The sequence below is a fragment of the Callithrix jacchus genome, chromosome 22 (assembly GCF_049354715.1).
Source record: "Callithrix jacchus isolate 240 chromosome 22, calJac240_pri, whole genome shotgun sequence".
Taxonomy (NCBI): domain Eukaryota; kingdom Metazoa; phylum Chordata; class Mammalia; order Primates; family Cebidae; genus Callithrix; species Callithrix jacchus.
The window spans coordinates 45690541-45705477 of NC_133523.1; the positions used below are offsets into that span (position 1 = coordinate 45690541).

Sequence of the window (14937 nt, forward strand, 5' to 3'; positions counted from 1 at the left end):
ACTTAGGCAAAGCCTTGGCTCTCCACCCAGCATCCACGCTCACCCTGCACACACTTCTGTCCTTCCATATTGTCTTCTCGAGACAGGCAGAGCTGCTGTGCTGCTTCCCTAGTTGTGTTGTGTGGTCGGTCTTTTTGTGCCTCTCCTCCCCACCCCCTCAGGTCTTTGACCTTCCTTTCTATTGCTCTCCTCAGACTTTCACTTCTTGCAGTTGCACTATCAGGTGGCCTCACCCAAGACCCAAGGATTTAGATCTGTGAATAATATTCAAGCCAACATCATTGCCAAGTGAGAAATCTTTTTTTTTTCTTTTTGAGACAGAGCCTTGCTCTGTTGCCCAGGCTGGAGTGCAGTGGTGCAATCTCGGCTCCCTGCAACCTCTGCCTCCTGGGTTCAAGCAATTCTTCTGCCTCAGCCTCCCGAGTAGCTGGGATTACCGGCACATGCCACCATGCCTGGTTAATTTTTGTGTTCTTAGTAGACGGGGTTTCACCATGTTGGCCAGGCTGGTCTCAAACTCTTGACCTCGTAATCTGCCCGCCTTGGCCTCCCAAAGTGCTGGGATTTCAGGCATACGCCACTGTGCCCGTTCCATAAGTGAGAAATCTTTAACCCCAGGACCTTTTCTCTGTGGAGGGATCTTGGCAGCATAGAAACTTCTCTTTCTGTAGAGTTTAGTCTCTTATTGGAAAAGCAGGTCACTGCTCCTGCTCAGCTCCCTCTCACTCACAATGGACACCATCCCAAGTACACTGGCATGCCCTCTGGCATGGCCTTCATTTTGGGGGCCGGAACCCTCAACACACCCATCCCCCAAAGCGAAGGCAATGCCAGAGGGTGTGTGAGTGTCACTGTGTCACTCTTTTACCCAGTAAATGCAGAGAATGTATTTTACTCCCACCTTTGCTGTTCTCACCAGGGATGAAAATGGGAAAACAACAGAATAGATACTTCTATCCTACTAAGTTAATTTTTTTGAGAAGAGGGGAGGAGTGAGAAAGGGAGGAAGAGAAAAAAGGGAGGAAAACAAAAGTCTAGTTTAAGTGTTGGATTTCTATTGCTAATATTTTGTTAAGAATTTCTACATCTTAGCTGGGCGCGGTGGCTCACGCCTATAATCCCAGCACTTTGGGAGGTCGAGACAGGTGGATCACGAGGTCAAGAGATCCAGACCATCTTGGTCAACAAGGTGAAACCCCGTCTCTACTAAAAATACAAAAATTAGGTGGGCACAGTGGTGCGTGCCTGTAGTCCCAGCTACACAGGAGGCTGAGGCAGGAGAATTGCCTGAACCCAGAAGGCGGAGGTTGCGGTGAGCCGAGATTGCGCCATTGCATTCCAATCTGGGTAACAAGAGCGAAACCCTGTCTCAACCCAGAATTTCTGCGTCTTTATTTATGAGGGACTTAGCTTTCAGTCACCATTTTTTCCTTGAAAGTATGTTTGTCTAGTTTTGGTGCCACTTAATTTTCAGACACTTTTTTTTCTGCTAATGTCTTTGCTTAGCTTTGGTTTCATGCTAATACTGATCTCATTAGTTGAGTGGGACTCCCATAATCATTGTGGGATTATTCACAATAGCCAAGATGGGTCAGCAACCCAAATGTCTCTTGATGGATGGGTGGATAAGAGAAATTCCCTCCTCTTCTACATTGTGAAAGAAATTCTGTACAATTGCTGTAAGTAATTCTTTACAAATCTGACAAAATTGTCTAGTGTCACCATCTGTTCCTGTATATTTCTTCATTTGGGATAATTTTTTTCCTTCTGAGACAGAATTTCACTCTTGTCACATGGCCTGGAGTGTAATAGCCTGATCTCACTTACTGTAACTTCCACCTCCCAGGTTCAAGTGATTCTCCTGTCTCAGCCTCCTGAGTAGATGGGATTACAGACACCTGCCACTACACCTGGCTAATTTTTAAATTTTTATTAGCAGTGGGGTTTTGCTATGTTGGCCAGGCTGGTCTCGAACTGCTGACCTCAGGTAATCTGTCCGCTTTGGCCTCCCAAAGTACTAGGATTACAGGTGTAAGCCATCGTACCTGACTGGTAATTTTTAATTGAGAAAATAATACAAGGGCCAGGTGCGGTGGCTCACGCCTGTAATTTCAGCACTTTGGGAGGCCGAGGCAGGTGGATCACGAGGTCAAGAGATCGAGACCATCCTGGTCAACATGGTCAAACCCCGTCTCTACTAAAAATACAAAAAATCAGCTGAGCATGGTGGCGCATGCCTGTAATCCCAGCTACTCAGGAGGCTGAGGCAGAAGAATTGCCCGAACCCAGGCGGTGGAGGTTGCGATGAGTCGAGATCGCGCCATTGCACTCCACCCAGGGTGACAAGAGCCAAACTCCGTCCCAAAACAAAAAACAGAAACCAAAATATGACCTCTAGCCCTTAACAGATTTTTAAGTGTACAATTCAATACTAATCAGTACAGGCATTCTTATAGAGCACATAGTTATGTATCACACATAGATATATATCCAGAAGTTAGTCACCTTGCATAACCGAAATTTTATATCCTGTATCTAGCAAATATTTTCCCGCCCATCTTCATCCTCTGGCAACCAGCATTCTACTCTATGTTTTTATATGTCTAACTCATTAGACACGTAATTGATATAACTGGCATTGTGTTGTATTTCCCTCTCTCTCTCCCTCTCTCTCTTTTTTAGCTCCTTTCTCCGTTTACCAGTATTTGTCTTTTTGTGACTGGTTGATTTCAGTTACCCTGTTGTGCTCAAGGTTTATTCGTGTTGTCATATTTGAGGGAATTTCCTACTTTTTAAAGGCTGAATAAGATTCCATTCCATGTATATACCATAATTTTGTTATCCACCATTAATAGACATTCGGGTGGCTGACCCATCTTGGCTATTGTGAATAATGATTATAGGAGTGCAAATATGTTTTTATGATCCTGATCTCAGTTCTGGATAAAATCCTAGAGGTGGAATTGCTGTATTAATGTGGTAGTTCTATTTTTTTTTTTTTTTGAGACTGAGTTTAGCTGTTGTTACCCAGACTGGAGTGCAATGGCAGAATCTCGGCTCATCGCAACCTCCGCCTTCTGGCTTCAAGCAATAATTCTCCTGCCTCGGCCTCCCGAGTAGCTGGGACTATAGGCGCGCACCACCATGCCCAGCTAATTTTTGTATTTTTAGTAGAGACGGGGTTTCACCATGTTGACAAGGACAGTCTCGATCTCTTAACCTCGTGATCCACCTGCCTCGGCCTCCCAAAGTGCTGGGATTATAGGCGTGAGCCACCGCGCCCGGCCAAAACTTGTGATATTCTTTCAATTAGTGTAGATTTCTAATTTTGTGGACAACAAAAGAAATAGAAAAAATTAACCCACAGTTACCTCTATGGTAGCAGATACTATTTTTTTTTTTTTTTTTGAGACGGAGTTTCGCTCTCGTTACCCAGACTGGAGTGCCATGGCGCGATCTCGGCTCACAGCAACCTCCGCCCCCTGGGTTCAGGCAATTCTCCTGCCTCAGCCTCCTGAGTAGCTGGGATTACAGGCACGCACCACCATGCCCAGCTAATTTTTTGTATTTTTAGTAGAGACGGGGTTTCACCATGTTGACCAGGATGGTCTCGATCTCTTGACCTCGTGATCCACCCGCCTCGGCCTCCCAAAGTGCTGGGATTACAGGCGTGAGCCACCGCGCCCCGCAGGTAGTTCTATTTTTAAGTTTCTGAGATCCCGCCCAGGCGGGAGTGGATTGGCCCGGATCTCGGCTCACTGCAGCCTCCAACTGATGGACTCAAGCGATCCTCCCGCCTCAGCTTCCGGGGTAGCTAGGACCACAGGCGAGCGCCCCTACGACCGCCTTAAAATTAATTTTAATAGCAGAAATTTTTGTGGATCTAATCACCAACAGAGTTTCCCCGCCGGGGCACGATCTGTTTTCAGGAAACTGAGTTGCTCCAGAGTCCAAGGCAGGTCCCGCCTCCAAACCCGAGGAGCCGGGAATGAGGCGAAGAGAAGCGCAGTCCCCGCCCAATCCCGCCGGACCTGGCCTCTCGGCTGCGCGCGCAGTTTCCTGGAGACCCGGAAGCGGATTACGTGGAGTGATCGTTATGCTGCGGCGTGTGAGTTTCCCTTTGTTTAGATTAAATCTGGGATGCCGGGCCGGGCGCGGTGGCTCAGGCCTGTAATCCCAGCACTTTGGGATGCCGAGGCGGGTGGGTCACGAGGTTAACAGATCGAGACCGTCCTTGTCAACATGGTGAAACCCCGTCTCTACTGAAAATACAAAAAATTAGCTGGGCGTGGTGGCGCGTGCCTGTAATCCCAGCTACTCGGGAGGCTGAGGCAGGAGAATTGCCTGAACCCACGAGGCGGAGGTTGCCGTGAGCCGAGATCGCGCCATTGCACTCCAGCCTGGGTAACAAGAGCGAAACTCCGTCTCAAAACAAAAAACAAACGAGCAAAATCTGGGATGCCGATTCCCTTCTCGCTTCTATACCCGGCGTTTCCGGGGACACAGAGACCTTGAAATCCCCGCACGGTTTCCTCCTCCCCGAGTAAACTCAGACATTCTAAGAGTCCAGCAGTCACTTCACTTTTTTTTTTTTTTTTTTTTCAAATGGAGTCTCGCTGTGTCTCCCAGGCTAGAGTGCAATGGCGCGATCTCGGCTCACGGCGACCTCAGCCTCGCGGGTTGACGCGATTCTCCTGCCTCAGCCTCCCAGGTAGCTGGGACTACAGGCGCGCGCCACCATGCCCAGCTAATTTTTGTATTTTTAGTAGAGACGGGGTTTCGCCATGTTGGCCAGGATGTTCTCTATTTCTTGACCTCGTCATCCATCCGCCTCGGCCTCTTAAAGTGCTGGGATTACAGGCGTGAGACACCGCGCCGGCCTTCCCTGAGTGTTAATAGCGCTCGGAGGCTGGTCCGGTCCCCGGTGTTTCATTACGGGACCAAGTAGACAGCTCCTATTGCCGAGTTTTCCTCCTTCAGACCCCCTAGACACGCCCCGCGCCGCGTAAAGTTCTCACCTGCTAGATGGGTCCAAGTCTCTCTGGTCCCCCAAGCCTCGCCCTCTTTTCACAGGCCTGCCCCTTTTTTTGTGCCTTAAATGAGAGGAAATCTATTTGATGTTTATTACTGATTGTGATGTTTCAATCTCCATTGGACTTTTCCTAATACCTAAATATTTGGTTGAGAAAATTATGTTTTGTTTAGTGCAAAAGTAATGACAAAACCGTGATCACTTTTGCACCAACCTAATATTTATGTCCAGGGGGAGTGGCATGGTCCTGGAATCCTATTTTCTCCAGAGTCTCAGGCTGGAGAATTCTTTGAGCACAGTAGTTTGAGACCACTCTGGGCAACATAGTGAGGCTCCCATCTCAATTTTTAAAACAGTATGGGTGTTTAATAGAGATTGGAATTCAAGTTTCTATGTTTTTACATGATCTTTTTTCACTGGTTTAATATGCAGTAACGTTTATAAAGTGAATTGAGCACAATTTATACATTTTTATTCTTGCAAACGTGCTGAAATGTACATTAGCAAAAACAAGGACACCCAGGCACAGTGGTGCATGCACACCTATCATTCTAGCTAGTCGGAGAGGGTGTCATTTGAGGCCAGGAGTTCAAGGCTGTATTGTGCAATGAATAAGCCACTTCCCTGCAACCTGGGCATAGAAGAAACAAAAAGACAAATATAATTTAAAAAAGAAGGCACTGAAAGACAACTCTGTCAGGTGTCATGTATATGTTTACTAGAGTATATGTGTGTATATATATGTATTTGTGTAAGTGTGTACATGTTTGCATGAGTGCACAGATGAGTCTATGGTTTTTATGAAAGGCACATCATAAGTTTACATACATTTTACATTTTTGAATTGTTGAAATTACATCTTAAATATTTTCATGATTTTAAAATTGTTCTATACTGTTATAGTGAGTTTATGATTTTAAGAATAGCAACCTCTTATGGGGACACCTGTGCGAGTTTTTTGATTTTAATCCTGGAAATTGTTTTAACTTTACTCAAATAGGTCTTTGTCTGTCAGTTTACTTTTGATGCTGCTTTGATACTTCATCGTTTGATCTCTTTTTGTCTTTTACTTTTTTTGAGAAGGAATCTTGCTCTGTCACCCAGGCTGGAGGGCAGTACCACCATCTCAGGTCATTGCAACCTCAGCCTTGGGTTAAAGTGATTCTCCTGCCTCGGCCTCCCAGGTCCTGAGATTACAGGTGCCCACCACGATGCCTGGTTAGTTTTTTTTTATTTTTGGTAGGGATCGGATTTTACCATGTTGACCATGCTGGTCTTGAACTCCTGACCTCAAATAATCCATCTGCCTCGGCCTCCCAAAGTGCTGGGATTACAGGTGTGAGTCACCGCACCTGGCCTGATTCTTAAAGTTTTATTCTAATGCTGAAACACCTGGCATCCGGTGCTTACTCTGCCATGTTTAGCCTTCACACCTGGGGCAAGTTTCTTAGTGTGTCTGTGAAAGAGTTGTCTCCTCAGTAGGATGGGAACAGATTTTTCTTTCATGGGCTTTTGTTGTTATAGCAGTTAGTACATGTAAAACATTTAGAATACGGCTTGTCACATGGGAAGTATTCAAAAGTTTCATCCTGGCTGAACTCAGTGGCTCGTGCCTGAAATCCCAGCGCTTTGGGAGTTTTGGGCAGGCTGATCACTTGAGGCCAGGAGTTTAAGACTAGCCTGGCCAACATGGTGAAACGCCATCTGTATTAAAAATACAAAAATTTGCTGGGTGTGGTGACGTGTGCACCTGTAATCCCGAACTACTCCTAGAGGTTTAGTCAGGAGAATCACTTTAACCCGGGATGTGGAGGTCACAGTGAGTCTAGACTGCAGTACTGCACTCCAGCCTGTTTGAGCAAGACTCCATCTCAAAAAACAAACAACAACGAAACAGAAGCTTCAGCCATTGCTGTTGCTATAGCATCACAGCTTCCAGATTCTGATCATTTTGCAAAACCGCTAGAGACATTGTCATCTCTGAAGATCCCAGTTATATTTCAGGTAGATGCTGAATATCACTTGCCGTATTAAAAATAGTATCTGACACGGCCCGGCCCAGTGTCTCAAGCCTGAAATCCCAGTACTTTGGGAGGCCGAGGCAGGTGGATCACGAGGTCAACAGATCGAGACCATCCTGGTCAACATAGTGAAACCCCATCTCTACTAAAAATGCAAAAAATTAGCTGGGCATGGTGGCGCGTGCCTGTAGTCCCAGCTACTCAGGAGGCTGAGGCAGGAGAATTGCAAGTTTTGGCCGGGCACCGTGGCTCATGCCTATAATCCCAGCACTTTGGGAGGCTGAGGTGGGTGGATCATGAGGTCAAGAGATCAAGACCATCCTGGTCAATAAGGTGAAACCCCGTCTCTACTAAAAATAGAAAAATTAGCTGGGCATGGTGGTGCACACCTGTAGTCCCAGCTACTCGGGAGGCTGAGGCAGGAGAATTGCTTGAACCCAGGAGGCGGAGGTTGCGGTGAGCCGAGATCGTGCCATTGCACTCCAGCCTGGGTAACAACAGTAAAACTCCGTCTCCATAAAAAAACAAAATCATAAGTTTTTATGCAGAAATACAATAAAACACAATTAGAAACACATAACCAGCTCAATAATACCTTCATGTTGATTTGTCAGAATGTTCACTTCAATCAAGTCATTCCCTAGAATTGTTTTCTCATTTTGTGTGATTCCCTGTTGGTGAAATGTGTTTTTTATTTTAGGGACATTTGACATTCAGGGATGTGGCCATAGAATTCTCTCAGGAAGAGTGGAAATGCCTGGAGCCTGCTCAGAGGGCTTTGTACAGGGACGTGATGCTGGAGAACTACAGGAACCTGGTCTCCCTGGGTGAGGAGAATGTCCCTCCAGAAGTCGGGATCTGCCCTGATGTATTTTTTTGCATTTTCTTATGTGACTCTTAGTATCTTAGGAGTCAATGTATTGCTTGACTGAGGTTGTAACCCTGTTGACTTAGAAATGAAAACTCCACAATGCTTGATAATGCTGTATTTTTCAGAAACGACACGCTCCATAATGCATTCTGTACTTAAAATAGCTGCTGTCTTCAGATGTTCTGCCTCCTTCATAATTCATTCCTGAGTGGTACCAGGGCTTAAGTATGCATCAATCCTTATGACAGACTTAGATATATAGTTTTGGCTCAGTGCAGTGGCTCATGCCTGTAATCCCAGCACTTTGGGAGGCCAAGGCGGGCAGATCACCTGAGGTCAGGAGTTTGAGGCCAGCCTGGCCAACGTGGTAAAACCCTGTCTCTACTAAAAATGCAAAAACTAGCTGGGCATGGTGTTGGGCACCTGTAATTCCAGCTACTCAGGAGGCTGAGGTAGAAGAATTGCTTGAACATAGGAAACAGAGGTTGCAATGAGTGGAGATCGTGCCACTGCACTCTAGCCTGGGCAACGGAGCGAGACTCCATCTAAAAAAAAAAAAAAAAAGATATCCACCCCCATGCTTATGAGTCATTAGTTCTTGCAAGAGAGCTGGATGCCTGTATTTCCTCAGCCTTTAGAAGGAGGCAGTCATCGGACGAATTGCTGAAATATTCTTGATTCATTTATAATATCCTCTCTCCTACCCAGACATAGTGCTTGGATTTTGCAGATGCCACAGCACACATTTATTCTTTCTTTTTATAAATAGGAATCTGTCCTTATGACCTGAGTATTATCTCCACGTTGGAGCAAAGTGGAGGTCCCTGGAACCTGCAGAGTGAAGTGAAGATAGCAAACACTCCAGATGGCAGGGAGTGCATCAAAGGTAAGACCCTGAATGGGTAGAGTGTGGGCACCATAATTTATTTTGAGACAGAGTCTCTCTCTGCCATCAGGCTGCAGTGCAGTGGTGCGATCTTGGCTCACTGCAACCTCCACTTCCCAGGTTCAAGCGATTCTCCTGCCTCAGCCTCCTGAATAGCTGGGCCTACAGGCACCCACCTGTAATCACAGCTACTCCAGAGGTTGAGGCAAGAGAATCACTTGATTTTTACCAGAAAATTTTTTGTATTTTTATTACAGGCGAGGTTTAACCATGTTGATCAGGATGATCTCGATCTCCTAACCTCGTGATCTGCCTGCCTTGGCCTCGAAAAGTGCTGGGATTACAGGCATGAGCCATCACGCCTGAGCTTAATTAATTAATTGATTGATTCTATTTATCTATTTATTTTGAGTTTCTCTCAGAAAAGAGCAGTGGTGCAATCTCGGCTGGTTGCAACCTCTGCCTCTTGGGTTGAATCCATTCTCATGCCTCAGCCCCCCAGTAGCTGGAATCACAGGTGTGCAGCACCAAGCCTGGTGGACTTTGTTTTTGTGTTTTCAGCAGAATGGAGTTTTGCCATGTTGACCAAGCTTGTCTCAAACTTTTGGCCTTAAGTGATCCACCCACTTTGGCCTCCCAAAGTGCTAGGATTACAAGCATCAGCCACTGCACCTGGCCATATTATCATTATTATTATTGTTGTTGTTATTATTATTAATTTTACTAGGTTTTTGGGAACAAGTGGCTATTAGTTGCATTGGTAAGTTCTTTAGTGGTGATTTCTGAGATTTTGGTGCACCCATCACCAGAGCAGTGTACACTGTGTTCAATGTGTAGTCTTTTATCCCACACCCTACTCCCACCTTTTTTCCCATGACCCCAAAGTCCAGTGCATTATTTTACACCTTTGCATCCTCCTAGCTTGACTCCCAGTTATGAATGAGAACATACAATATTTGGTTTTCCATTCTTGAGTTAGTTCACTTAGAATAATGATCTTCAAATTCTATCCAGGTTACTGTGAATGCCATTATTTCGTTCCTTTTTATAGTTCAGTAGTATTCCATATTTTATATATATATATATACACACACACATACATATACGTATATACAAAGGAATGTATATATGTATATATATGTACACACGTATATATATGTGTATATGTATACCTATATATATATATGTGTGTGTGTGTGTGTATATATATATATCCACAATTTTTTTTTTTTTTTTTTTTTTGAGACGGAGTTTCGCTCTTGTTACCCAGGCTGGAGTGCAATGGCGCAATCTTGGCTCACCGCAACCTCCGCCCCCTGGGTTCAGGCAATTCTCCTGCCTCAGCCTCCTGAGTAGCTGGGATTACAGGCACGCACCACCGTGCCCAGCTAATTTTTTGTAATTTTTAGTAGAGACGGGGTTTCACCATGTTGACCAGGATGGTCTCGATCTGTTGACCTCGTGATCCACCCGCCTCGGCCTCCCAAAGTGCTGGGATTACAGGCTTGAGCCACCGCGCCCGGCCCAATTTTTTTTTTTTTGAGATAGAGTCTTAGTCTGTCACTCAGGCTGGAGTGCAGTGGCACGATCTCGGCTCACTGCAACTTCCACCTCCTAGGCTCAAGCAATTCTCCTGCCTCAGCTTCCCAAGTAGCTGAGTTTACAGGCATATGCCACCACACCTGGCTAATTTTTTGTATTTTTAGTAGAGACAGGGTTTCACCGTATTGGCCCGGCCAGTCTCGAACTCCTTACCTTGTGATCCACCCGCCTCAGCCTCCCAAAGTGCTGGGATTACAGGCCTGAGCCACCACGCCCAGCTACCACATTTTTTCTTTTTGAGACAAGAGTCTCACTGTCTTGCCCAGGTTAGAGTGCAGGAGTTTTAAAATGGGTAGTGTAAATATTTCTTTACTTGATTTAGCATCCACTATTAACGAGTATTTTTGTCAGTTAAGTTTATTAGAATGTATAAATTGGGAATTTATTTCCATGTTTAATTTTTTTAGAGACAGGGTTTCACTCTGCCACTCAGGCTAGATGGCAGTGGTGCAGCTTTAGGTCAGTGCATCCTTGACTTCCAGGGCAAAAGTGATCTTCCCAACTCAGCCTCCCCTGTACCTGAGACTATTGGTTATGCCAACATATTGGTGTTGAACTGGCTTCAGACACCATCTCAGGCTTCCAAAGTGCTGAGATTATAAATGTGAGGCACTACAGCCAGCAATGAATTTTTGATACCTCAAAAATACACTGTTTTAAAGTTGTTACCATCTTAGGTCCAGAAATATCAACACATTGACTCACCATAATTTTTTTTTTTTTTTTTGAGAGGGAGTTTCGCTCTTCTTACCCAGGCTGGAGTGCAATGGCGCGATCTCGGCTCACCGCAACCTCCGCCTCCTGGGTTCAGGCAATTCTCCTGCCTCAGCCTCCCGAGTAGCTGGGATTACAGGCACACGGCACCATGCCCAGCTAGTTTTTTTTTGTATCTTTAGTAGAGACGGGGTTTCACATTTTGACCAGGATGGTCTCGATCTCATGACCTCGTGATCCACCCGCCTCGGCCTCCCAAAGTGCTGGGATTACAGGCTTGAGCCACTGCGCCCGACCGACTCACCATAATTTGTTACTTAAGTCTGAGAAGAACAACTCAAACTGTTTAATCTCTGTTTGGTCTCATACCTAACAACAGTAAATGCAGAAAAATTTTTTGACCGAATATGTAGGTTTTTCTCTTCTAATAAGCAAGCAGTCAGTTCTGCTGGATGTACTTAAATGAAATTCTGACATTGTGTAGCTGGAGAGAGCATCGATATGGTTTGGTTCTGTGTCCCCACCCAAATCTCATCTTCAATTGTAATCCCACTTGTCAGGGAGGGACCTGGTAAGAGGTGTTAGATCGTGGGAATGGTTCCCCCGTGCTTTTCTCGTGATGGTGAGTGAGTTTTCACGAGATCTCATGGTTTCAAAGTGTATGCTCATATTCTTTCCAATGCCTGAGTCAGATGAGACAGAATCTAGTTTCTGTGTCAGACGTTAAACATGCCATTGTCATGGGTTGTAGTTCCTCTTTTTTCTTTCTTTTTTAGAGAGCAGCTCTAAATTGGGAAGCAACACAGGAAACAGATCTCTTAAAAAGCAACTTGGATTAAGCTTTCAATTACATCTGAGTGTACTGAGGCTATTTCAAGCTGAAAGGAATATTTCTGGATGTAAACATGTTGAAAAACGTATCAACGACAATTCCTTAGTTTCCCCACTTCAGAACATTTATTCTAGTGTCAAACCCCACATTTTAAATACATATAGAAATGATTTTGATGAGTCTCGGTTACTCCCAGAAGAACAAAAAGCACAAATGAGGGAAAAACCTTGTGAACGTAATAAGCATGGCAAAGTCTTTAGAGTGGCTTCAAGACTTGCTAACCATCAAGGAATCCATACTGCAGATAACCCTTACAAATGTAATGAATGTGGCAAGGTCTTTAGGAGTAGTTCAAACCTTGTACAACATCAAAGAATTCATACTGGAGAGAAGCCTTACCAGTGTCTTGAATGCGGCAAGCTCTTCAATAGAGTTTCACTCCTTGCACGACATCAGAGAATCCATACTGGAGAGAAACCTTACAAATGTAATGAGTGTGGCAAAGTCTTCAGTCAAAATTCCCACCTTGCAAATCATCACAGAATCCATACTGGAGAGAAACCGTACAAATGTAATGAGTGTGGCAAGGTCTTCAGTCGAAATTCACACCTTTCACGACATCGGAAAATTCACAGTGGAGAGAAACCTTACAAATGTAATGAATGTGGCAAAGCATTTTCAGGGGCTTCAGGCCTTACTGCTCATCTTGTAATTCACACTGGAGAGAAACTTTACAAATGTAATAATTGTGGCAGGGTCTTCAGCCAAAATGCACACCTTACCAGACATCAAACAATCCATACTGGAGAGAAACCTTACGAATGTAAACAATGTGGCAAGGTCTTCAGGCATAAGTTCAGTCTAACAGATCATGTTAGAATTCACACTGGAGAGCAACCTTTCAAATGTAATGAATGTGGCAAAGTCTTCAGTTACAATTCACGCCTTGCACAACATCAGATAATACATACATCAGAGAAACCTTACAAATGCAGTGACTGTGGCAAGGTATTTGGTCGACTTTCATGCCTTACACGACATCAAAGAGTTCATATGGGAGAGAAGCCTTACAGATGTAATGAATGTGGCAAGATCTTTAGGTGTAAGTTATTTCTAAGCAACCATCAGAACATTCATACTGGAGAGAAACCTTATAGATGTAACCAATGTGGCAAGGACTTCGCTCGACGTTCAAGCCTTGCAACTCATCGCAGAATCCATGCTGGAGAGAAACCTTATAAATGTAGTGAATGTGGCAAAGCCTTCAGTCAAAATTCACACCTTGCACGACATAGGCTTATTCATACTGGAGAGAAGCCTTATAAATGTAATGAATGTGGCAAGGTCTTCAGCCACAAGTTTAACCTAACAAAACATGAGAGAATTCATACTGGAGAGAAACCCTACAGATGTAACGAATGTGGTAAGGACTTCACTCGAAATTCACACCTTGCAAATCATTACAGAATTCATACTGGAGAGAAGCCTTACAGATGAAATGTGTATTGTAGGAGCTCTGTTTTTGAGACAGAGTTTCACTCTTGTTGCTCAGGCTGGAGTGTAATGGTGTGATCTCAGCTCACCTCAACCTCCGCCTCCTGGGTTCAGGCAATTCTCCTGCCTCAGCCTCCCAAGTAGCTGGGATTACAAGCGCACACCACCATGCCCAGCTAATTTTTGTATTTTTAGTAGAGACGGCGTTTCACCATGTTGAGCAGGATGGTCTTGATCTCTTGACCTCGTGATCCACCCGCCTCGACCTCCCAAAGTGCTGGGATTATAGGTGTGAGCCACCGCGCCCGACCAACTTTCATTCTTAACTTTAAAATCACTTAATGTGACTTTTTTACAGACCTGTCATTGTGGTCTCTTGAAAAGAATCAGTAGGATGACAGGGTTGACTTTATTAGCTGAAAAGCATTTCTATACAGTTTCCCAAGGAAGAACAACAGTACATTTTCAGTTCATTGGATTTAGCATGGAGGTCGGCAGGAATCTTATGAAACTGTGATGGCAGTCTGATGGCAGATCATACTGTTGTATTCAGCACGTTTTTCCTGACTGAAGGGCATGGTGCTGCTGTGCTCTACCAACTAGCCATGAAATACGGCATATCTGTAGAAATCATGCAGGGGAGATGGTGGCCAGCCTGGCAACACGGTAAACCCTGTCTCTACCAAAATACAAAAAATTATCTGGGTGTGGTGGCGTGCGCCTGTAGTCGCAGCTACTCGGGAGGCTGAGGCAGGAGAATTGCCAGAACCTAGGAGGCGGAGTTGCAGTAAGCCGAGATCGCGCCACTGCACTCCAGACTGGGCGACAGAGCAAAACTGCCTCTCTAAAAAGGAAGTAGTCATATTTGAAATGGACTAGAGAACGGTTATGTCAGATTAGAGAATTTACTAGTGTGCCATGTTCTTGAGTAGCATTCACATTTAAATGTTGGCATGATTTCCAACTGTTGATTTAGAATGTACGTAGTTCTCATGTTTTGGTTAATAAAGTTAAAATTTTCCTAAGTATTAATGAATCACGTCATTTCTACCAACCGTTTTATTCCTTCCTTAGGAGAATATGGTGCACAATAAAGCACCATTAACAGTAAATACTTAGCAGTGCAGTTTTCTTTGTATTCACTGTGAGCTATGTAGTGGTGATATGTGTCTAACCACTCTAACTTCAGTGTTAAATAGGCATTGAAAAAAATGCACCCTTCGAATTTTAAGATTGACACATCTAGAATGATTGTGTGTGAAATGAAATAACATATACTTACCAAATCCTTGGGTAAGTATAATTTAGACTAATCCTACTTAATACTTGAGTTATTCTCTCTGTGCATTTGCAAAGGATGCTTATATGGGTACATACAAAATTCTGTAACACAGGCGGCCACGGTGGCTCACTTCTGTAATCCCAGCACTTTGGGAGGCTGAGGTGGGCAGATCACGAGGTCAGGAGATCGAGAGCATCCTGGCC

General features: G+C 44.6%; 1 protein-coding gene across 3 annotated transcripts in view; it reads left to right on the plus strand.

Moving 5' to 3' along the window:
* The window catches only part of LOC100389414 (uncharacterized), a 20462-nt gene extending 5984 nt beyond the window's left edge, over window positions 1–14478 (plus strand). For 2 of the 3 annotated variants that reach the window (XM_078361224.1, XM_078361225.1), the window contains exons 3-5: window positions 7754–7880; window positions 8694–8810; window positions 11903–14478. In XM_078361224.1, the coding sequence (XP_078217350.1) occupies window positions 7754–7880; window positions 8694–8810; window positions 11903–13455 (1797 nt within the window). In that variant the 3' untranslated portion in view covers window positions 13456–14478. Of the gene's footprint in view, window positions 1–3929; window positions 4109–7753; window positions 7881–8693; window positions 8811–11902 lie in introns of all 3 variants that reach the window. The other variant, XM_054249284.2, reaches the window with a different exon arrangement.
* Window positions 14479–14937: the final 459 nt, after the last annotated feature.